The sequence below is a fragment of the Patella vulgata genome, chromosome 1, assembly GCF_932274485.2.
Source record: "Patella vulgata chromosome 1, xgPatVulg1.2, whole genome shotgun sequence".
Taxonomy (NCBI): domain Eukaryota; kingdom Metazoa; phylum Mollusca; class Gastropoda; family Patellidae; genus Patella; species Patella vulgata.
Window position 1 is genome coordinate 77479654 of NC_065879.2, and position 25035 is coordinate 77504688.

General features: G+C 34.7%; 2 protein-coding genes across 2 annotated transcripts; one reads left to right on the plus strand and one right to left on the minus strand.

The window, feature by feature from the left end:
• Window positions 1-856: 856 nt before the first annotated feature.
• Window positions 857-11986, plus strand: LOC126811027 (DDB1- and CUL4-associated factor 13). Its single transcript, XM_050536501.2, has 11 exons — window positions 857-1012; window positions 1739-1938; window positions 2615-2722; window positions 2853-2939; window positions 4369-4524; window positions 5858-6018; window positions 8522-8589; window positions 9008-9104; window positions 10037-10172; window positions 11080-11243; window positions 11843-11986. The coding sequence occupies exons 1-11, from the start codon at window positions 943-945 to the stop codon at window positions 11928-11930; spliced, it is 1335 nt and encodes a 444-aa protein (XP_050392458.2). The 5' UTR covers window positions 857-942; the 3' UTR covers window positions 11931-11986.
• A 1161-nt stretch (window positions 11987-13147) lies between these two features.
• LOC126811151 (ras-related protein Rab-20) lies at window positions 13148-25014 on the minus strand. The gene is made up of 5 exons (XM_050536646.2): window positions 24881-25014; window positions 22649-22742; window positions 20821-20877; window positions 19949-20061; window positions 13148-19093 (listed from the first exon to the last, which is right to left on the minus strand). Exons 1-5 carry the CDS (start codon window positions 24898-24900, stop codon window positions 18751-18753), a joined length of 627 nt encoding a protein of 208 aa, XP_050392603.1. The 5' UTR covers window positions 24901-25014; the 3' UTR covers window positions 13148-18750.
• Between the last annotated feature and the right edge of the window lie 21 nt (window positions 25015-25035).

Here is a 25035-nt window from a genome sequence, read left to right on the forward strand (position 1 = left end):
GTGATTTCATGTCACTCGAAAATACAGAAAAACTGTTCGGTAAGATAGAATTAAGATTTCAGTGTTACACTCTTCACTATTTGTAACATATATTTCCAAGCAAACTCTGGTGATATGTGTTGAAAATGTTCAACCGAACCTAATTTTACTCGCGCAAAGCTTTGAATAGCGTATACATTCTAGCCTCGAAAAAGACAGGAGGTGGGTACAATATTGTAGCTAGGGGTGGGTGTCTAAATAGGGCCTATTAAGTCGGAGCACGAAGAACTTTTAGTCAATATAGTCCTCCTACTTACACTATTCGTTCATGCACTTCATAAATTAAAGACTGGGTGAAGGGGTTGTAGCCTATAGGAGCGGCTTCTGAAATTTTCGAAGGAAGACGACGTGGCCCAGAGTCTTATGATGGAGCTATCATTATTTTCTATCTGACTTGCTAAACTTTAGAAGGGGTTGGTGACCGAATGGTTTAATGCGTGCATATAAAAAATCTTCCATTGAGTGTTGGCCGAAAACATTTCTCAGAATTTTCCGACGTGGTTTCTGGGTAGTGCTGGATGTGGAGTCTGACAAGGACATGTCTCTAGTCCTTCAGAAGGGACGACGAGTCGAGGTCACGTGTAAACATTGGCGTGCACGTAAAAGGTAAAATAGCCCTAGACAGTTGGAATTCGAGGTAGGTAGTATTAGTGCCACTGTCTGGGACAAATTCGTATCATGTAGCGCACACTGCATCGTAAGTCCGTATTTAGTTCCACGGAACTTACGGTCGTTCGAACCTAATGAACGAACCAGAAACAGAGCTTTGAAAGACTTACTGATCGAGTTGGCTTTTTCTTATAGAGTTATCCCCCTTTTCAGCATGGCCGAGTAAAACGTGTTTTTATTTACATTTATCATCGATCATATTATTAACTTGACCAACGTTTTAGATGAATTAAAATGAAGATCAAATGCTTGAGTAGAAATCCAGATGATTTTTTGAGAGAAACGAAAAGAGATATTCACAAAGGTAGCTCAAACTTTAGATTTCACTTCTTTATTGTATAATTTAATTTTAATCGCAAAAATCAAATATTTCAAATACTGATGATAGTGATTATACTCAAATAGGCCTACAAATGCCTAATAAATAATTACATATGCATCACTAACAGTAATATTTTAAAATTTTAAGATTCCAAAAGAAAAACAAAGACAAAGTCTTGATTCCTACAAAGTGCTGGTCAATATTCCACCCTCATCTCTCATTCTCTGTTTCATGGAATTCCGAATAATATAAACTAGGTCTCAAATCTGTCTACCTAGTGTCATGCAGCATGTTAAATCATTAATTTAGTACATCTTTATTTCTAGCACGAACATTTAATTAATCCCAACTTGTATAAAATACATAATTCAGGATGAACCAAATATTATATTAGGATGAATCAAATATGGCACTGGAATTAAATCCACTGCTTTTGTTTTCAAATAAACCTTTGACAAAGGTACCGTAGCAGAACACACTTGCAGCTCTGCCCCTGGTGGCTTGCTTGATGATCTAAAAGTCAAAATGTTTCAATTGCAGCATTTGTAAGTTACAAATTGTAGCCAAACTGACACATCAACACAGTTATATGGAATACAAGTTAAACTTGGTGTAAACATATGTCATATTCTAATGACTGAAGTATTGTATTAAACCTCATTCCATGTGAATGTGCATTTACCTTTTTCATTGTATCTTGTATTTTAGTTCCAAGAAATTATGATCCTAAACTTCATCCATTTGAAGCACCAAGGGAATATGTTAGAGCTTTGAATGCAGCCAAGTTAGAGAGAGTATTCGCAAAGCCATTTCTTGGCTCACTAGATGGTCACAGAGATAGTGTCAGCGTCATCAGAAAACATCCAACTAGTCTTTCATTATTATTATCTGGTGCTTATGATGGCGAGGTGAGATTTTAATATAATTATCTACGACAAGTGGATGGATGACATTGTAATGAGTATTGAATATTTTCCTTCTAGTCAATACTCGATTCTTCGCTTTTACGTGAGAAGGAGTAGGCTTGCCTGTCCAACCTTGTGGGTATGTCTGGGTCCTCCGTTTTCCTCCCACTAGTAAAAACCCCTACATGCAAGCAAATTTTTAAAATGAAGTTGAGTCCTGAAATGACCTAGTTTGTGTCGAGTGGATGTTAAACCTCTAGCCTGAAGGTCACGTGTTTGATCTCTGCATTGGCCAAGAAAGTTCATCAGGATTTTCCGACATGTTTTCATCTTGTCATTGGTGCAGGACAGAGGGCCTGCCAAGGACAGCTGTCTAGTCCCTCAGATGTAACGAAAAACCGAGGTCCTGTGTCCTACATGTAAAAGATCCCTTGGCAGTTGGAATTTGATATAAGACTAGGCCATAGTGCTGCTGCCCGGGCAAAATTTCCCTCATAGCACACTGTATGGCAGATGCCCTTCTTCATTAGCCCAGTGGGAGCAGAACAGTAAGATGTTAAACCCCATTTCATTTCGTTTTGATAATTGGTGTATTAGTATAAAAGTATTAATAATAATTACTGTATGTATTATATTTTTAAAGTGTTATATTAATGATTACTATATTATATTTTTGTAGGTTAGAGTGTGGAATATAACTAAAAGAAACTGTGTTAAAAGTGTACAAGCTCATGACGGTTTAGTTAATGGTGTTTGTGGACATCCAAATGGAGAATATATCTTTTCTGTAAGTCTTATAATAATATACATATATTATATTATAGGGAGCCACCTTGGCTCAGCTAGTTACCCAGTGTAAACCCTGTCTATCTACCTAACCTTGTTGTTTTTCTATAACATAATTATTTCTCTTACAGGTTGGAGCTGATAAACAGATTAAACAATGGAATATAACAGTTGATGGTGATTTACAGGATCAACCTAAAAGTACAATATTAGGACGGGTAAGAGGAATATAGATTTGTTTAGTGTCATGCCTTTTGGAACACAATAAATCTGCTTATTATCGACATAGAATATTGAAGCTTGGTGTAGATGGTTTTTTTTAGGTGAAGTGGTCTTTGGTAACTGGCGGGTTGGTGTAGAAGTGTACAACATGAAACTCCATTTTATTATGGGAATGTGTGGACTTAAAAAAAACTTGGGGAATTTTTGTCGCAGAATACAAGTGACCATTGGAACGGGATTGATTGTATGTTCACAAGAAAAATTAAAGTTCATTTGAATGTAGAAAGAAATCAAAAAACATTATTTTAAAAGTGATTTTTCAAACCGACCTTCATCTGTGGGCTAATAAGGAAAGTTCATCTGGCCTTTCGGATGGGACAGACATCTGAGGGCCACTTGTGTACACATTGGTGTGCTCATAAAAGAATCCTTGACAGTTGTAAATTGAGAAACAGTAGACAGAAAATCTGCTTTCATGTTTATATTCTACCTGACAATTACACATAACCAGAGACAAATAAGTTATTATTGTTTTAGAGAGAGAGAGAAATGGGGTTTAACATACACTCAACAGAAACTAGGTCATTTCGGGACTAACATATGGATCAATTTTATTTCAATAATTTGCTTTAGCAGTGGGAGTAAACCAGAGGACCCAGAGAAATTCCACGAGGTTGAACAGGCGACCCTACTCCTTGTCCCGTACACACCTGGGGAATCGAAACCACGCCAGTTGACTCATGTCAATGACAGACCTTGTGATACAGCACGCACATGCTAACCATTGAGCCATCCGGCTGCCCTATTATTGTTTTAAAAAGACCGAATAAACGGCATATCTTTATGACCAAAAATTCCCCCCCCCCCCCATAAAGTAGCTTAGATTGACATGCTAGCAACAAACTATGGATTTCTTTGAAGTGGAATGTATACAATAAACATACATGTATTAACCCTTAACCGGTCGACATCATTTTGACGTCATGAAGTCAAGTGGTCAGGCTAAATAAAGGCTGACACCAATAAAAAAGTCGAAGGGGATAAGTTGATCTATTATTTGCAAATCATCAGAAATATTGTCTTCAGAATCGGTGTCATCGATATAATCCGAGTCGGAATCATTCATAAGTATTTCAACCACTTCGAGCGTCTTTAACGTTCCCGACATCGTTAAATTACGTTTTTCGTCAAAAATTGTTGAACAAAGACATGTTTTTTATAATGCCCTTGACAAGACAAGTTCCTGTCTGACACGCATGCGTGGCCATATCAATTAATTTCGAAACTAAATACTAGAATGCAGCTTATCAAAAAGGTTCTTGCTGACCGTGACCACTTAGCTGTATGACGTTGTGGTGACTATAGTCGACAATGACCGGTTAAGGGTTAATGAATTACAATATATTAATAACCATATTTTTATAGAGTGTATTTCAAGATATAGATCATCATGGTAAAGATAATTTTTTCGCTACATGTGGTGTTGGTGTTAATATCTGGGATGAAGAAAGAACAGAACCTATCCGATATTTTACATGGGGTGTCGACTCCATACATCATGTTAAATTCAACCCTGTCGAAGTAAGTACTAATTTAGTATACTACTGCAAAATGGTATATAAAAAATGGAGGACCATGGCTATATGACCTCAAAATAAAGCCCTGTTTTTAATTGCTAATGAGAAAAATGAAACAAAAAGATAAATGTAATGTCTAGTCAACACTAACCTGGTCATTTTGGGACTAACATGTAAAGATGGAGATCAAAACTTCAACACTTGACTCAATGACAGATATAAAGACAGGTTACATCAAGACTCGACTACTGTAATTTACTTTTGTACTACCTACCTGGAAATAAAATTAAACGACTTCCAAAACTTCAAATTAAAGCAGCCTGGATCGTAACCAAGACTAGACCAAATGAATGTATGACACCAATTCTGAAATATCTTCATTGGCTTCCAGTCTGTCACTGTATCAGTTTTAAAATAGTATTACGTATTCTGCTCTAAATGACAATTCTTCACGTCAATACCTTAGAGACCTTCTCAACACCAATAACCCTTGCAGAACCCTTCGATCACAATCAGACGACCTCTTAATTAAACATACATTATGCAAGAGCTAAATCTGCCTATTGCAGGTCTTTCTTTAGACCTGAAATGTTATATACTTTTTTAATTAGACATTTATTAACAAAACAAGACCATAATCAACTCTCGATGGCATCGGATACTCAAGATTTTAACTAGATTAGAGTGGTTCGCTATTTGAAAATTTAATTTAAAAATGGGAAAGCGGGGTTAAGTCTCGAATGTACCAGTGCACTGGTTACCACAATGCTCACATCTTCTCAAAACTACAAACAGTGATAATTTGGCCAAGAATGAAGTAATTTGAATGAAATTGTCAATACTTTCATTATCTATTTTTGAGCTATTATAGCAAGAATAGATTTTTCTCAGTTGGTGCTCCGAAGTTATGGAATTCAATATCAAACGAAACCAAAAGTGCAAATTATATTATCTCAAAACCAAACTTTTTAATCAAATATACAACTGATTAAATACGGTTCTAGCTGTGTTTGTGGCCGACTTTTACCATGTGTACTAAATTAATGTTCTCTTTTTTTGTTTATGTCTTTTTTATGGATTAATGTTTTGTGATTGTTGTAATTTTGTATTAGTTGTACTTATGTAAGGGGCCGAGAGCAGCTCGCTAGTTGAATTGTTGGCGCTATATAAATTAATTATTATTATTATAAGATCTAGATCTAAAGCATACACTCCTTCAAATCTCACTAGAAATGTCACAGCATGTCTCTGCGAAAACATCAGATAGGTTTACCATCACTGTCCTAAATAATGTTGAAAACATACTTTAAATGCATGTATGTGGTGTTTCATTTCAGACGAATATATTGGGAGCAGCAGCATCAGATCGAAGTATATTATTATATGACATGCGAGGTTCCACGCCACTCAGAAAAGTTATTTTAAAATTACGTAGCAATGCTATATCATGGAATCCTATGGAGGCTTTTATATTTACTGTTGCTAATGAAGATTATAAGTAAGTCTAAATTTATAATGCATACTATTTATATTGGTATATATATGTTCTTGGCTTCAGCAAACATTTTTTTTCACCTGTAACAACGTTAAGTACAACTACATTCTGCTATGACGAGATCTTATTCTTAAAGGCAACTCAAGATTCTATCAAGGTTGCTGAGATGTAAGGTTAGGGCATGTGATTGTTGGCAAGATTGTGGGTTAGGGTAAGCATTAGGGCTAGGTCCAGGGGTTAGGGTTAGAGTTGAGATTATTGCTAGCTCTGTTTACATCTCGTGACCTTTGACCAAACTTGAAGTTGACCTTATGAAATAGAACTAACCATTCTGCTATGTTTGATGTATGATCTGCCAAACATCTGTAGTGGATCAATCGCTCTTCTACACTAGGCTTATTTCCGGTGTGGTTCCACCCTTGTCAGTTATGCAGGACGGAGGGCCTGACAAGGATAGCTGTCTAGTTGTTCGGATGGGACGGAAAACTGAGGTCCTGTGTACACATTGGTGTGCACGTAATGATCCCTTGACAGTTGGAATTCGATATAAGAATAGGCCTTAGTGCCATTGTCTGGGCAAAATTTCCTTTAGTCATAGCACACTGTATGGCGTATGCCCGTCTTCATTAACCCAGTTCGGAGCAGAACAGTTGGACGTTAAACACGTAATGATCCCTTGACAGTTGGAATTCGATATAAGAATAGGCCTTAGTGCCACTGTCTGGGCAAAATTTCCCTCAGTCATAGCACACTGTATGGCGTATGCCCGTCTTCATTAACCCAGTTCGGAGCAGAAGAGTTGGACGTTAAACCCTATTTCATTTAATTTACACTAGGCTTAATTTAAAAAGAAAAAATACTGTATCACCATAACTGATTAAAACATGGTTCAGTGTTTTGTTTTATGGCTTTAAATGAGTGTAGAAACTTTTCTTTAGGTTGATCGATCATGCACAGAACATGAGGCACATAGAATGTGATCATACTGTGTGTTTATCATACAATGCAGGACTCAAAATTCGCTAACCTGTATCTAAGGCCATTTTTCAAAAAATGGCCTCAGACAGTGAAGCCTCTCTAAGGCCATTTTGTTCAACACCAAGGCCATTTTTTCAATTTAGAAATTATCGAGGGCCATTTTTGCTGGACATTTTAAAAATAAATAGTCTTTCATTTTTCATATTCATTTAATAAAACGTGGACAGGTTAATCATGACAAACTGAAAAAGATGTTTATAAATATATTTAGTCCTTGGCAAACACTGAAATTAAAAGCTTATCTAAGTCTAGATATTTTTTGTCTCAAACTTCTAAATTACTGTATTACATTATGTGTTTAACCTCCTACAATTATTTTTTTTTTTTAAGCACAACTGTTTGCAGATGCCTGTAAATAAAATAGTCTAAAATAACAAAAGTCATCATTATTCAGACTGAGAAGAGAGAATCAAATTATCAAAATTATCTCCATCACTGTCCGCAATTTCACTTTCTATTACTAGCTCTGATTATCAAGCACTGTCTTGAACCGTAGCCTTGTTTATCACAAAAGACTTGACTAACGTCTGCTTGGTCTGCTTATCGTAGTCTTGCATAATAAGACTGTTACGTGTTACAGGCATCTGTGGAGGGGGTAAACTACGAAAAGCAGTGCATAAGAAAAAATTAATCGTGGGAGGTTTTTAGATCAGCCAAGTTTTACGGGAAAATGCATATCATACGTGAACTTTTTCATTTATTTTGGCTTCCGATATAGGTGCCATCGACTGCCATTTAGGGTAATTCTACGGCCAATGGCTCTAGTATTTTTATCGATTTTTTTCCGCAATTTACAAGAGCAATTTTTGGCCCTCGATGTAAAAGCTATCGAAGGCCATTGCTAGGCTTACGACAGCAATGGCCCCGATGGCTCTCGTGAATTTTGAGCCCTGTACAATGTTAATTCCACTCAATTATTAAACATACATTATGCAAGAGCTAAATCTGTCTATTGCAGGTCTTTCTTTAGGCCTGAAATGTTATCTAAATTATTAATTAGACATTAATTAACTTATCCAGACCATAATCAACTCTTGATGTCATCGCTAGCCTGCGATATTTACTGGATTAGGATCTGATTTGCTGCTCAACTTTCATTCATGATTTTATCATGAAATGGATAATCGAGACTATGTTTTTTATCTTACCAATTCCCTGTTCAGGGTGGATCAATTTGACTGAAATTTTCAGCAAATTCCCTTTACATTATCTAGTTTTTAACTATTATTATAGTGAGATCTGCCAGCTCTTTATCTAATTTCCCATAATGTATCTTTAAATATTTTTCTATATTTAATTTGATTTACATATTAAATATTTTCTATGGGAAAAAAAACTGATCAATAGGATTAATTACTTTTGATTAACATTGAATAACGATTAACCAAAATGTCAGGGTTCAGTTGAGATAAATACTCTCTCTCTCTCATATATTGTTATATTTCAATGTTATTTGTTTCTATTTCAGTTGTTATACGTTTGATATGAGGAAATTATCTATACCACTCAATGTACATAGAGATCATGTTGCCGCAGGTACAAATATTTTATTAATTTGAAAAGAAAACATAATCATATGGCTCTATAGCAATAAGGTCTCTGACAAGTGCCAGATAATGACCATGTGTAAAGTCCGATAAAATCTAAACATTCATTTCGATATGCATTCAATTGTTTCATTTTATTATGATACATACATAATATGTATTGCGGTCATATTTGCCAGGGTTGGAGATATGACCGGCTGGCAATATTTTGAAGTGAATATTAATTTGATATTGTGCATAAAAACATTATCTCAATATTGTTAAAGTGTATAAATTAAGTGATTTTGGTGTTTTATGTTGTTAAAACGTACGAATTCAGTGATTTTGTTAAAATGTATGAATTTTATGATTTTGTTAAAACATATGAAATAATTAAATTATAATTATATTATTTTGATATTAAACAGTAATGGATGTAGATTATTCACCAACTGGTAAAGAGTTTGTTACCGCTGGTTACGATCACTGTTTACGTATATTTAAACTAGATCAAGGTCACAGCAGGTAAATCTATATTTTGTTATTGAAATAAAGTTTATTGAAAGCCCAAACAGAATTATAAATCTGCATGGCTTCTTGTTTCTGTGGGGGTGGGTGGTAGATGGCCGAGTTGTTAGCGCATGCGCGTTGTATCACAAGGTCTATCATTGAGTCAACTGGCGTGGTTTCGATTCCCCCTTTGTGACAAGGAGTAGGATCGCCTGTCCAACCTTGTGGGTTTTCTCTGGGTCCTCTGTTTTCCTCCCACTTCTAAAGACCCCTACGTGCAAGCAAATTATTGAAATAAAATTAAACCATATGTTTGTCCCGAAATGATCTAGTTTGTGTCGAGTGGACGTTGAACCTCATTTCTCTCTCTCTCGCTTCTTGTTTTTTAATATTCAAAAATACCTTCTTTGAATGGCATTTAGTAAAAACACTGAAACTTACATCTGGAATAACAATAACTGGTTTATCAACATGCAACATTTCAACTCTCATCGTTATAAAGTAAATAAGGAGCCGCTATGTCTCAGTGAGTAAGGCATTGGCTCACTAACCAGGTGGTGGTCCTAGTTTTCGATCCCAGAGGGAGTCATCGTGGCCCAGTAAGTAAGGCGAAGGCTTGCATTGATTCTGGTGTTGGTCGACAAAATTCCTTAGGACTTCCTGGGTTGGTTCCCCCCTTGTTAGTATTGCATGCCGGAGGTCTGTTTGTAATATAATTCTTGACATTTGAAATATGAAATAAGAGCAGGCCAGACAAAATTTCCCACAAAGCACACTGTATGTCATATGCCGGTCTACATTAGCCTTGATGAAGCAGAAAAGTAGGATGATAAGCCCCATTCCATTTCATTTTGATCAAGCAAATTTTTATCAAACACACACATCAGTGCCACTTGTATTTTTTTGTCTGAAAATCAAAATTTAAAAACTTTATTTTTATGTTACAGGGAAGTCTATCATACAAAGAGAATGCATCGTGTTCATACAGTATGTTGGTCATTAGATGATAAATATATTATGTCGGGTTCAGAAGAAATGAATATCAGATTATGGAAAGCTAGAGCCTGGGAAAAACTTGGAACGGTTAGTTGCTAATAGTTATTATTAAAGATACATTCCCATGAAAGTATTTATCGGTTAATTATTTCCAATAAAAGTTTATCAATTTTTGTAAATATGGAAAGTAGAGATACCCAGTCTTACTAGAAAAATACTAGATTCCCTGAAAAACGCCAATGGGGTGCCACAGGACAAAATTTATGGGCATCCCTAAATGACAGGCTGTCAGTTTAACTGTCTGCCCGAGTGACGTAAAGAGCACTTCTTATGTGTCCATCTAATAACTGATGGGTGTGACAACATTGAAAGAATAAAATTTCCAGTAGCCTGCGATTAAATAACGGAAAAAGAACTTGGTAGAGGATAATCGCTGAATTTACTTAGGCTTTGATATTTATAGTAGATGGAAAGCAGCTACAGACAAATACAACCTGATAATGGATTCTCCTTCAATCAAGTCATGTCATAAATATGAATGATTGAAAATAGATTACTGGGTATCTGTTTGGTTATGTTTTCTCTGTGTCGTTGTCTTCTGGGTTTCTGTTTGTTTATGTTTTGTCCATGTCCTTGTCTTCTGGGTGTCTGTTTATATCTTGTCCGTGTCCTTGTCTTCTGGGTTTCTGTTTGGTTATGTCTTGTCCGTGTCCTTGTCTTCTGGGTTTCTGTTTGTTTATGTTTTGTCCGTGTCCTTGTCTTCTGGGTGTCTGTTTATATCTTGTCCGTGTCCTTGTCTTCTGGGTTTCTGTTTGGTTATGTCTTGTCCGTGTCCTTGTCTTCTGGGTTTCTGTTTGTTTATATCTTGTCTGTGTCCTTGTCTTCTGGGTTTCTGTTTGTTTATATCTTGTCTGTGTCCTTGTCTTCTGGGTTTCTGTTTGTTTATGTGTGGGGCTTTTTAGCCCTTGTTTATGTTTGCTATTTTTGTTTACAGTTAAAATCAAGAGAGAGTACAGCGTTACAGTATAACGATAAATTAAAAACTAAATTTGGAAATCATCCACAAGTAAGACGAATATTGAAACATCGTCATGTTTCTAAAATGATCTTTCACAATACTCGAGAAATTAGAAAAATACGAGAAGCTGCCAAGAAAAGGTAAGTTGAAAAATTAAAAATTTATTGAGTACACATCTTTCTAATCATGCAAGGGGGATTGGATGGCCGAATGGTTAGCATGGGCACGCTGTATCATAAGGTCTGTGATTGAGTCAACTGCATTGGTTTCAATTCTCTGGTTGTACGTGACAAGGAGTAGGGTCGTCTGTCCAACCTCGTGGATTTTTTCCGGGTCCTCCAGTTTCCTCCCACTGCTAAAGACCCCTACACGCAAGTGAAATATTGAAATAAAGTTGAACCATGTGTTAGTCCCAAAATGACCTAGTTTGTGTCGAGTGGAGGTAAAACTCTGTGAAATGGTAACACCCAAAAGTAATCCTTGATGGATTGCTGCCATTTTCAAAACCTATTAAATGGTTGTATCTGGTGTGGCAGCCACTTGTTGAAGCCTGGTTAGAGATGTAGGTCTGTCTGGCAAACTAAAAAGGAAAATTTGGTTGGTTGAGTTATTTTCTGACCAAAAATGCTCTTGATCCCTTGATTGTCACTTTCCGTGGAATTGAGAGAGTTCAATTCTGGAACGCCCAATCAAGTATGTAGTATTTTAATTAAATGATTGACACTGTTTGTATTTTTAGGGAACAGAATCGTATGGAGAATAGTAAAATTGGAACAGTTCAGTATACCTCAGAAAGAGAATCACATGTCATTGGAGAGAAGGAGTAATCATTGGAGAGGAGTAATCATTGTAATATTATTGTACAAATAAAATGTAAATATTTTGTTTTCTGTTTCTCTGATTTGACAATCTTTTTCCTCACTCTCATGTGAGATTCGGGTGAGACAAGAAAAACCTTTAGGAAGACTGGTCATGCCCAGACGAACAAATGAAATGAAATGAAATGGGGTTTAACATCCTACTGTTCTGCTCCTAACCTGGGCTAATGAAGACGGGCATACGCCATACAGTGTGCTATGAGGGAAATTTTGCCCGGGCAGTGGCGCTACGGCCTACTCTTATATCGAATTCCAACTGCCATGGGATCTTTTACGTGCATGCTAATGTGTACACAGGGCCTCGGTTTTCCGTCCCATCCGAACGACTAGACAGCTGTCCTTGTCAGGCCCTCTGTCCTGCATCACTGACAAGGGGAAACCACGCCGAAAAATCTGAATGAACTTTCTCGGCCAATGCAGGGATCGAACACCCGACCTTCAGGCTAGCGAGCCAGCATCTTACCCACTGAGCCACGTGATCCCCCCCCAGACGAACAAGTGAAAGGAGAGTGGGCAAGTGGTCTATAATGCATGCACTGTAGTTAAAGAAGTCCTGGGATGGCCTAGTGGTCTAAAGTATCGCACTTTGAGGTCTAGCTGGCCAGTCTGGCTTCTAGTTGTGGTTTCTATCCCTGGCGTGAGCTTAAGTGACCTGGAGATAAGGGCACTTTCTCAACCTAGTGGAATTATTACTCTGGGTACTCAGAAAAGAAACCTGTGCGTGCGCTAAGATAACAAAAATAAGACACTTTGTTTGCGATATCACCCTTGGAAGAGAATGTTAAACAGTAAAAGAAGAAGAATGACAGTGCCAGGGGGTTTCAATCTTAGATTTGTATCAAAGCCTAGTGGGATTTTCTCCCAAGAATATGAGTTTCCCCTCATTGCCAAAGAGTAGAGTAACCTGTGGGTATTTCTAGGTTTCCTCTCATTGCTAAAGAGTGGGGTGACCTGCCTAACCTATTGGGTTTTCTGTGGTATCCTCACGTTGTTAAAGAGTGGGGTTAGACACCAAATCCATGTGTGGGCAAGTGAAGATGGAAAATGAAAAGGTGAGTTTTTTTACTAACCACATCATTGTATCAGGTCACTGAGTGGTATCTTGTTGTTTTAACTTAGCTCATCCTCCATAACAAAACCCATGTTAAAAAGAATAAACAGATATATCTTGTTAAAAAATAACTTTTATATAAAAATGGATATCTACATACAGTTTATTGTTAATATGATGATGATATAAAAATATAATACAACAAAAGCAGTGACAAAGCTCTATTTGTGGCAAATTCCACAGACATAGGAATGTTTATTTCAATATAAAGTGGCTATTCTGTTGTGAATTGTTTCAAGTAATAAAATACAATACATGCACATTCAATTGGTAAAACTATACTGGACACACAATTCTCTCAATCTATATAATCAAGTATTAGAACATTTAGAATACCAAATAGAGAATTAGAACATTTTGAATACCCGATTGATCATTAAATTTTTTATACAATACACACTCAAGTATATGAACATTTAGAAATACCATATTCAACATTAGGACATTTAGAATACAAGATCAAGCCTTAACATATTTTGAATACACGATCAAGCCTTAATATATTTTGAATACACGATCAAGCCTTAATATATTTTGAATACACCATATAGCATTGAAACTTTTTGAATACACAATTGAGCATTGAAACATTTCGAATACACAATGAGCAATGAAACATTTCAAATACATTTCTAATTCCAATTGACCATTATATGTTTTTAAAGATATTTTCAATTGTAAATAAAACTGTAAGTAAAAATAGGTTAATACAGGTGTAAATAATAGTAAACTACAAGATAAACTACAAAGATATTACAAGAAACAAACCAGTAAATAAGCAATTATTAGCTGATATACACATATATAAAACAAGAAATTAATGCGAGCAAGAAATTTATGCATAAAAATGTGATCTAGATGACAGTTACTAGAATCAATTGTGGAACAAATTTTAGATACATTAAATAATGTCACAGGAGAGGAGGTTGAGCGGCCGAATGGTTAACACATGCAGTCTGTCATTAAGTCAAGTGACATGGTTTCGATTCCCTGCTTGTACGTGACAAGGAATAGGGTAGCCTGTCCAACCTCGTGGCTCTTCTATGGGTCCCCCGGTTCGGTTCACTCCCACTGCTAAAGAACCCTATGCACAGACGAAATATTAAAAAAAAAATGAACCATATGTTAGTCCCAAAATTACCTAATTTGTGCCGTGGATGTTAAACTCTCTCTCTCTCTCTCTCTGTTATCCAGTCTTAATGCTAATATGATCTTTATTGGTCATCTTCATCTTTAGTTTCAGTTAATTTTGAATTTTTCAGAATGCATCAAAATTAAGAAGCGAGATAGAAATGGGGTTTAACATCGAATTGACACAAACTAGGTCATTTCATAACTAACATATGGTTCCATTTTATTTCCTTAGCAGTGGGAGGAAACTGGAGGACCTGGAGAAAATCCATGAGGTTAGTCAGGCAACCCTACTCCTTGTCATGTACAAGCAGACACTTGACTCAACGACAGACCTTGTGGTTTAAATTTATGAAGCATTAGATTTTTGTTTCTATATCGTACTATATGTAGCACTCCTTTGGTTATATAAGGAAGCACTCAAAATTAACAAAGCAAAAACTACACAAAAAATATTTAACAAAAAGTTTGGTTAACTTCAACAAAGGCACATGAATAAGCTATATGTACAAGTACATATAAATGAGAGAAATAAAATAATAAAAGCATATTAATATATTGAAAAAAATCTGGTTAGATGAAACAATTTGGTACTGAGTGTCCTGGTAGGCCTAAGCATACTCTACCTAGTATACAAGATCCATCACCACAGTTGGATTTCAAAGCACTTTTCATCCAGATTATGCTACAAAAAATTTTGAGGTAACATTCCTGGCGCAGTTCCCTTGCCTACCTGAACCAATTTCTTTCATTTATATTTCAAAATATTTTAGAAATCGAGTTAAACTAAAACGACATTAATAAATCCCATAACTGGTAGAGGAATAAAATTCATACTCCTCTTTTGATATTAACACTTGTCGATAGAGTAAAAATCCTTTTAAGTCTTATTACTTGCATTATTGCCATGTGTTGATACTGTATATTTTGTATAAAAAATACATGTATACCATTCTCTATATAATAAAGTTAGATATATATAAATGAAATGAAATGGGGTTTAATGTCTCACTTTCTGCACCAACAGAACTAAGAGAGAAATGGGGTTTAATGTTCACTTGACACAAACTAGGGATTTCGGGACTAACATATGGTTCAATTTTGTTTCAATTATTCGCTTGCACCTAGGGGTCTTTAGCAGTGGGAGGAAATTGGAGAACCCAGAGAAAACCCATGTGGCTGGACAGGCAACCCTACTCCTTGTCATGTACAACCGGGGAATTGAAACCACGCCAGTTGACTCAATGTTCTAAGCATTCGGTCATCCAACCCCCCAGTAAATAATATGAACTGGTAACAAGATCTGACTAAAATAAAACCATACCTATACATGAGCTTATATTCTGTATTCAAAGATCTTTAAAATATGAACATTGTTCAAACAAATAATCACTTTGAATTTGGCAATTGACATAATTGACATTATAGAGAGATAAACAAGAGGCATTATTCAAATATATTACAAGTACCATCCATACAGTTAAACCTAGCTTATGTTGTCCGCCATATACATATACATATTCAACAATAAGTATGATTAAAAGACAATTTATGACGACATATTTTACTGGCTTTCATAGACTCCATTTCCCTTTACTGGCTTTCATAGACTCAATGTCCCTTTAAATTGATTGGTAACATTTATCTTTAAAAATAGCCAAGGAATATAGCTTTGAAGTTGGTATGCACCACAACAATTTTTCAGAAAAAAAATAACCCAACTTTACTGAAACAAACAAGAATCCATAGCAACTAAGAACAGAAAATTCTAACAGTCTTTTTTGACTGTCATCTTAAATACAGTTACTTCTCTGTGGTCATATTAAACTTTTTATTAGTTCCATTTTTCTTCCATATCAAAGTGGGTTGTTTTCTGTTTTTTTCAAACTGCCATCAAGAACTCGGACTGTAGTCATTAAATAGACTAGTTTATCTATAATATATCTTAATTTAATGGAGATGGTCCTCCTATTTCTATATGTTAACAATCGATAGACAATGATCACAACTACTATATTAAACAGGCATTGTGTAAGAGCTAAATCTTATATAAATTATGTTATATAAATTATTAATTAGACATTTATTAACATAAGACCATAATCAACTTTCGATGCTATCAGATGGCCCCAATTTTAAGTAGATTAGAGTAGTTTGTTCATTTTATGATTTTATTTAAAGATAGGTTGCCAGGCAACAAAACATACGCCCACAGCAGCTAAATCGTCCGAGTGGTCGTCAAGGGTTGTCGCATATTTATTCCTTTGTAGGTAATTGGGGGCCTTTAAGACAGTTCCATACAGATCAGATTATAAATTTTGTCGTTTGAGGGTTTACAAGGTTCTACAAACTGAAACAAGGGTCTCAACTCTGGAAGTAATCTACAGAAATTGTTGAAATTTGACAGGCTTTTTCGTTTTACTAATTTAAATAATGCATATAAATTTCATACATATCACATTTGTCATTCAAACGTTCACAATCGCCATAACTCTAGAAATTATTGACGGAAATTGCTGAAATTCAATAGACCTGTTTCACAAATTTAAACGATGCATATAAATTTCATACACATCGGATGATAACTATCATCAATCGAGCATTAACAAGGTTTAACAAAGTGAAACAAGAGAAATAACTCTAGAAGTAATTATTGTAAATTGCTGAAATTCAATAGGCTTTTTCGTTTCACTAATTTAAATCATGCATATAAATTTCACAAAGATCGGGTGATAACTTTTTGCGTTAGAACGTTCACAAGGATCAATAAAGTGAAACAAGGGCCATAACTCTAGACGTAATAAACGGGAATTGCTGAAATTCAATAGGCTTCTTCGTTTCAGCAATCTAAATAATGCATATAAATTTCAGAAAGATCGGATGATAACTTTTGACGTGAGAGCGTTCACAAGGATCAATAAAGTGAAACAAGGGCCATAACTCTAGACGTAATAAACGGAAATTGCCGAAATTCAATAGACTTCTTTGTTTCAGTAACCTAAATAATGCATATTAATTTCAGAAAGATCGAATGATAACTTTTGACGTTAGAGCGTTCACAAGGATCGATAAAGTGAAACAAGGGCCATAACTCTAGACGTAATAAACAGGAATTGCTGAAATTCAATAGGCTTCTTCGTTTCAGCAATCGCCAATCTAAATAATGCATATAAATTTCAGAAAGATCGGATGATAACTTTTGACGTGAGAGCGTTCACAAGGATCAATAAAGTGAAACAAGGGCCATAACTCTAGACATAATAAACGGAAATTGCCGAAATTCAATAGGCTTCTTCGTTTCAGTAATTTAAATAATGCATATAAATTTCACAAAGATCGAATGATAACTTTTGGCGTTAGAGCGTTCACAAGGTTCAATAAAGTGAAACAAGGGCCATAACTCTAGACGTAATAAACAGAAATTGTTGACATTCAATAGGCTTCCTCGTTTCACTAATTTAAATAATGCATGTAAATTTCAGAAAGATCGGATGACAACTTTTGGTGTTAGAGTGTTCACAAGAAAATGTGGACGATGGACGGACGGATGGGGGCGACGGCAATATACGTCCACATTTCAATGTGGGCGTATAAAAATGGAAAACCGAGGCTTAGACTCGAATGATCAGTACGGTGGTAAGATCCATGCACACATTTTTTGTTGAAACTACAACTATTGATAACTTCACTCAAAATAAAGTATTTTCATATTGGGACATCTGATAATGGAACTAAAGCATTATTTACCTAAGGGGATGTACCTGTATGTATAGGTCTATAAAGATGCATTATGTAAGAGCTAAATCTGCCTATTTCAGGTCTTTTTTCTAGTTTCAAATGTTATACAAATCATTAATTAGATATTTATTCACATGACAAGCCCATATTCAACGCTCTAGACCATTGGATGGTTGTGATTTTGAATGGATTGAAATACAATCACCATTTAATAATTTCATTTAAAAATGGATAATTGAGACTTTGTTTATTAACGTAACAACTGTATCTTCAAACAGTCATAACATTGCTCAGAATGAAGTAATTTGACTGAAATTTTCAATTTATTAACATTTTTTTATATTCTATTTTTAAACTATTATTATAGTGAGAACTATCAGGTCTTTATCTAGATTTTACATAATGCATCTTCAAGTTGTTCAAAATCCCTGCTGACATTATCTATTTTTGATTTGAGTATAGAAACAGACAGATCATCTCATTTAATGCTGCATTCAAATCATGTCATATTTATATGACCACATATTCCAACTTTTAAATTGGGTTTAATCACTATGTATTTTTATATATACACCCATGTCATATATGGAAGTATATTATTGCCACCATATCTGCCTATCTGTCCATCAGTCGGTCTGCAGTTTGTAATCAAAGTATATAGAACTTGATTTGAATTCAGCATTAATCTGATTAAATATAACTGGTTCTTCAAGTTAGAACATGATTTGAATGTGGCATTAATCTTATTAAATATAACTGGCTCTTGAAGTTATAAATATTCAACTGCAATCAACAGCATGCCTTTTTAGCCCTAGGAGAATTAGTGTCTGTTTCATATAAGTCCACAATGTCTTTCCTTACTGTACTCTTTTGTCCAGTCAATGGTAGACAATACTGAAACATATATTCAAAAACTTCTTGTACATTTGTGCCATTTTTACTTGAAGTTTCAAAGTAAGGATCGCCTTCAACTTTGCTTAGATCTAGTCCTTCATTGAGTTCCTGTGCTAGTTTTCTTCCTTCCTCTATAGTTATGTCCCTTTTACCATTTTCAAGAAGATCGATTTTAGTTCCAACGACGACTTTCAGACATTTCTCTGTGGATGACTCAACCAGTGGCAAAAAGCGAGCCCTGAAATCAAAATAAACATTTAAATGATGCTGCCTTTGAAAGATAAATCAAACACAATCGATATTAAGCTGTGGATAAAAGTCCAGAGACAAATTCGGCAAAACTGAGTAACAATATCAAGTGGAGTTGCAGTTGCCACATGAGAAAAAGTCCATAAAGAAAATTGATACCTGGTGTCCATGAAAGGGTAAGAATACACTGCCACATGTACAACACACACCACTGTGGTTGTGTTAGACAAATAGCAAAATGTTGACCATAACACTTTTGAAATGCAAAGAGAAAGAAAGAAATGGGGTTTAATGTCCACTCGACACAAATTAGGTCATTTTGAGACCAACATGGTTCAATATTTATTTCAATAATTTGCTTGCACGTAGGGGTCTTTAGCAGTGGGAGGGAACAAGAGGACCCAGAAAAAACCCACAAGGTTGAACAGGCGACCATACTCCTTGTCACGTACAACCAGGGAATAGAAACACCGCCAGTTGACTCAAATGACAGACCTTGTGATACAGCGCGCATGTGCTAACCATTCAGCCACACAACCCCACTACTAAGCAATGTTGATGTTATGTTAAACTAAATCTAAATACTCACTATTTCCTTGAGAAATGTGATACTGACTACACGACCAGAAATGGTTTATATCTTTTGAGTTAATACAAGGGATCTTTTGGACAATTTACAAATGATGATGGGACATCCACTGGCATTACCAGATGAAGATCACGACTTAAACCCTTTAATTACACTATTCCTGGCATGTTGGGGATTGAACGTTTACCATTTTGTACTTTTTTTTTCTCTCTGATTTTCAATTTACCAAAACAATCCTGTATATTATCTTCTTACCATAAAGATTCATACGATTGTGGATTAGTGACATCATAAGCTAAGATGACTGCACCAGCATTACGACAATAAAATTGTGATAATCCTGTATATCTTTCATCTCCAGCTGTGTCCTATCAAAATACAGAAGATAAATTAAAAGAGAGAGAGAGAAATGGGGTTTAAAGTCCACTCGGAATAAACTAGGTCATATCGGGACTAACACATGGTTCAATTTTATTTCAATAATTCGCTTGTGCGTAGGGATGTTTGTCAGTGGGAGGAAACCGGAGGACCCGGAGAAAACTCAAAAAAGATAGGCAACCCTACTCCTTATCACGTACAACCAGGAATCGAAACTATGCTAGTTGACTCAATGACAGACTTTATCATACAGCACGCACGTGCTGACCATTCGGCTATCCAACCCCCCCCCATAAATTAAAATATTCAATTTATAAGTTTGTTCAATTAAGAACAGTTTTTCCTGGTTGATTGATGGGTATGTAATGTGAAGGGCGGAGATATATGACCCTACCAGGAAACCTTATGTCACATTTTATAATTGTATTTATCTGTTTAAATTAACATTAACACATTTACTGTGAAATTTAAAATGATAAATTAATGAATAAATGGTAACCATGGAGATAATATCAAAATGCATCAAGTATAGTACGGTATGTCACTGTATTTATTCCTGTGGGCAACTGTAGTTTATTGTCAACTTAATTCAAATGGCTTTTAAGTTCAAATTGATCGAAATATTCTTTTTTTTTTTAAAAATAAAAGTATTTTTGATGTTCTTAAAACTATATACCCTATTCAACCTTTATGTTGTAGTGGTACTGACTTTAATATGTTGGGGCTATGAACAAAAACATGTATCTTACCCAAACAGCTACATTATATGGCCCCCATTGTTTTAAAAAGAATGCAGCTCCTATTGTCTGTAATAAAAAATATATATGTCTTAGGGAAAATATTATGTCAGTTTACATTAAAAGTGTCATCCCAAATACATTTTAGTGAATCAAGCAGGTACATTTGTATATTCTGTGTGGCATGCTTTTATAGAAACCTTTATCTCAATCTATAATGATCAGCAGAAAAAATTTCCCGTACTGCCAATATTACTACTATGGATGACTTTGGGCAATTAGCCCTCTACAGTATATTAACTTTTTTTCTTTTATAAATTAAATTTTTGAAGTTATTACGAAAAAAAGAAAAAAAATATCATTTGGATAAAAAATATTTCCTTTAGTGTCCATGTAAAAGGGTACATAAAATAGCTTGTATTACTATGCCTGATGTAAATGGAGATGTTGTCAATGCTACATGATGTGCCATTGCATGTAGATCTATACAGTGTTCATAGAAGGCTTTCAAATTACCGATGTGAAACAGTTTGATCCCAGCCCTTTACAACTATCAGAGCTCTGTGGCATCTTTCCATATATGCAGACTTTTAGATTCCACTAATTCCTAGTTATCCCAATGTGCTTGGATAGCCATGTGATGATGTCTATGTATATGTTCATGCCTAAGTCATAGTGTAAAGTGACCGCCTGCATTTTCAAGCCACTCCTACAAATGTCAATGAACCATGCAATTCTTTGATACAGATATGTAATTTTACAATTTCATTTCTAAATATTTAATTCTTTGCAAATCAACATTGTAATTTCATTTCTAAACATTTCATTCTTTGCAAATAAGCATTTATAATTTTGTTTCTAAACATTTAATTCATTAACAAAACTCATGTGAAATTTTTGTAAAACATATTTTTCTTAAATATTTAATTTATTTTAAACCATTTCAATTGTGTCTAAAACTAAATAGCTATAATTTATTTTTGTTTACTTTCACAAAATTAGACATATTAAAGTTAACTCAGGAAACATAAGACCAGGAAGTTGAGCTATTCATATAATCGGGACAACAATAACATAGTATTATCTTATACACGTACCAGTACAACAATACATTTATAAATATCTTATTTTTTACATCTTACAATATCAATATAAGAATAACATATCAATTTATCTTCAAGGAAATGAAATGGGGTTTAACACCCTGCTTTTCTGCATCAATCGGGCTAATGAAGATGGGCATAATCCATGCAATGTTCAATTTGAGAAATTTTAACCATGCAGGGGTTTCTGCCTATAATATTGTTCTTCAAACTCCAACTGTCAAAGGAACTTTTCCATCCCTTCCGAATGACTAGATGTATCCATTTTGTTTGTGTTCCATTTATAGCACACTGTCTGAACAAGCCCTTTGACATTTCAAGGCACAAATACAGGTTTTGTCTGCCACAAGGTATGTTATAAACATACATTTCAAATTTCATCTAAACTGGATAAAAATTGTGACCTCTAAAAACGTGATTTTTTGTATAATCAGAGGCCATAATCCATGAAGTTTCGATCCGATACATGCCAGTATCGAAAGGAACTGAGATCTTTTGGAGATAAACCTATATTTCAAGTTTCGTCAAAATCGGATAAGAATTGTGACCTGTAGAGTGTCCACAAACAAATTGTGGAAGGACAGACGGACAGGGGCAACGTCAATATACGTCCACATGAGAATGTGGGTAGATAACAAAGACAAATTATACTGATGTTAACTGATAACGCTGTATACAATGTGTCCTTTTTAACTTTTGGCTAATATTTACCACTGAAACCATCTATTAATATTTACCGTGTCATGTTTTTTAAAGACATCTTCAATATATCTACAAACTAGAGATGATTTACCAACAGCAAAATCACCCATAATAATAACCTTTAAATCACTGAAAATAGATATTATACAAAATACAGAAATTTTACAAATCTAAAGATTAAACCCATTTTAGCATCACAGCTACACTCAAAGTAAGTACACAAAAATTAATACAACATACATAAATTTTACAAATCTAAAAATTACAAATAATTTGGCATCCTAGATACACTGAAAACAAGTATCATATATACAGGAATTTTACAAATCCAAAAATTACATAAATTTTAGCCTCATAACTGCACATTATGATTATAGCTCTTTTTGATTTAAAAATTCAAACTGTTTTAGCATCATATTATAGCTGCTCTTTGTGATTTCAAAGAATGTTGTTCATCCCACCATGGTGTGTTTACTATTTCGGGAATATCGGATAATCAACCAACTTAGCAATTGGCTTCACAATGTTAGCCTAAATGATTCTTGTTTTATGCTCACAAGTCATAGTTTTAAGCACGGTCAATGAATTGCTAGTGACCTTTGGTCCCAAGGTTATTTTCTCCCCAGTAGGCTTTGGCTTCTAAATTCTATATCCTAACCATTGCTTCAGTTATCCATAAATACTATCATGCGAAATGCATGCGGCAGGGTAAGCTTACCTTTTCTTCGAAGGCCTGACACATGGCTGTTGAACCAATTTTTGTTAGCAAAATATGAAAATCATTATTACTTTATTTGTCTAAGAAACACAAAGATGGCAGAATTAAGTCAACAGAAACCAATGTAAACTTTAAATGGAATTACATTTGAATTGATCGATTTGAAAAGTACTTTTGCTTGTGTATTTAACCTCTATGTTTAATCTACATTGTGATATGTTAGGACTTTAATTACAAGATGACTAGAATTTAACTTCGTAACTGCACCTCTACTAAGCTTTATTATCATTATTTTACCTTCTAAAACTATATTTTTTCTTCCTGGGATATTTGAAGCTTGACATATTGATTACAACAGTGATTTTAATAGGCTAATAATGAGTGTGAATTATACACCATGTCAAATTTGAACCTTCATGTAATTAACCATGACTGCATAATACTGTATTGGTGAAGAAGACAACCGGTTAGAAATTTGATTTGATAAGATTAAAGTAGCTAAGTCTCTAACTCAATATCATCCAAAGTCTTACACGATGAAAACACAAATTATTTGTCAATTCAAATCAACACTGATGTTGTGATCTTACAGGAAAAGGTAGGCTTCTGATATCCAATATTTAAGACAAAATAAACATTTTACCATTGGTACATGAATCGTGTACGGTACCATAATGCGTTTAAGCGCCATTTGTAACAAGGGACTCGATGAACGCAGCTAGACATATTCCACAAGTATTATCAAACGGTGGCGCCATTCTTATCTGGAGAGCATTGGCAATAAAAACTATCAGTGTTGACTAGAATAACCAGCTAGACGGTTGAGATTGCCATTCGATTGAGACTTCTGGCGTATTTCGCCGAATATAACTGGTTTGAAGTTAGAGTAAAAACGGAAACGATTGTATGTAAAGTTTAATATATATATATATGCATTCATATTACATAATTATATGCGTTGCAACCCATTTGTGTCAATTTCTAGGTCACAAATATTTGTGATTTAGCTCCTTTAATAGTTAATTTCATATAAAATATAATTCAAAGATAGTTTTTATTTGGAAGGATAGAAAATTAGCCCAACGTCTTGTCTATAGCAATCTGACTTTTTTATTATGTATTCAGAAATAAAATTTCAAAATATGATATAGGCCCACACTGTTACCCTAGTCATTATAAAGTCCAGAAACTGTTTCAAATTTATATTTATTATTTCAATTTGGTAAATTTTTCTTACCAGTATCTAATTAAATAAATAATAATAGGCCTACTAATTTCATATAAAATATTTAAGTTTGAGATTCAAATCAAACAACTGTCATGTAATATTTCAAGTTTATCTTATTACAATCACAAACTGAATATGATTATAAGTGAATGATAATGATTCATTCGTGTATGAAACTGATGAGTCTTCGGAGCTACTGTCACTACTGAACACTGAGACTTGTTTGAAAAGGTGGGTAATGGGAACTCCTGACTCAACAATCCTATCATTTCGTTAGAAAAAAATAAAGATACAAAATCTGTAAAGTTAATAGATACTTACGGTTTCCGTTTTCCGGACATCTTTGCTGTAATATTGAAGCTTGTGTTTCATTGACAGTCTATAAAATTAACACCAAACAATAAATGAACTTTCCATGGTGTGTTCTTCTAAAAATACCATTTTGTTGACATCAGTCCAACAGTTACGCCGCCTAG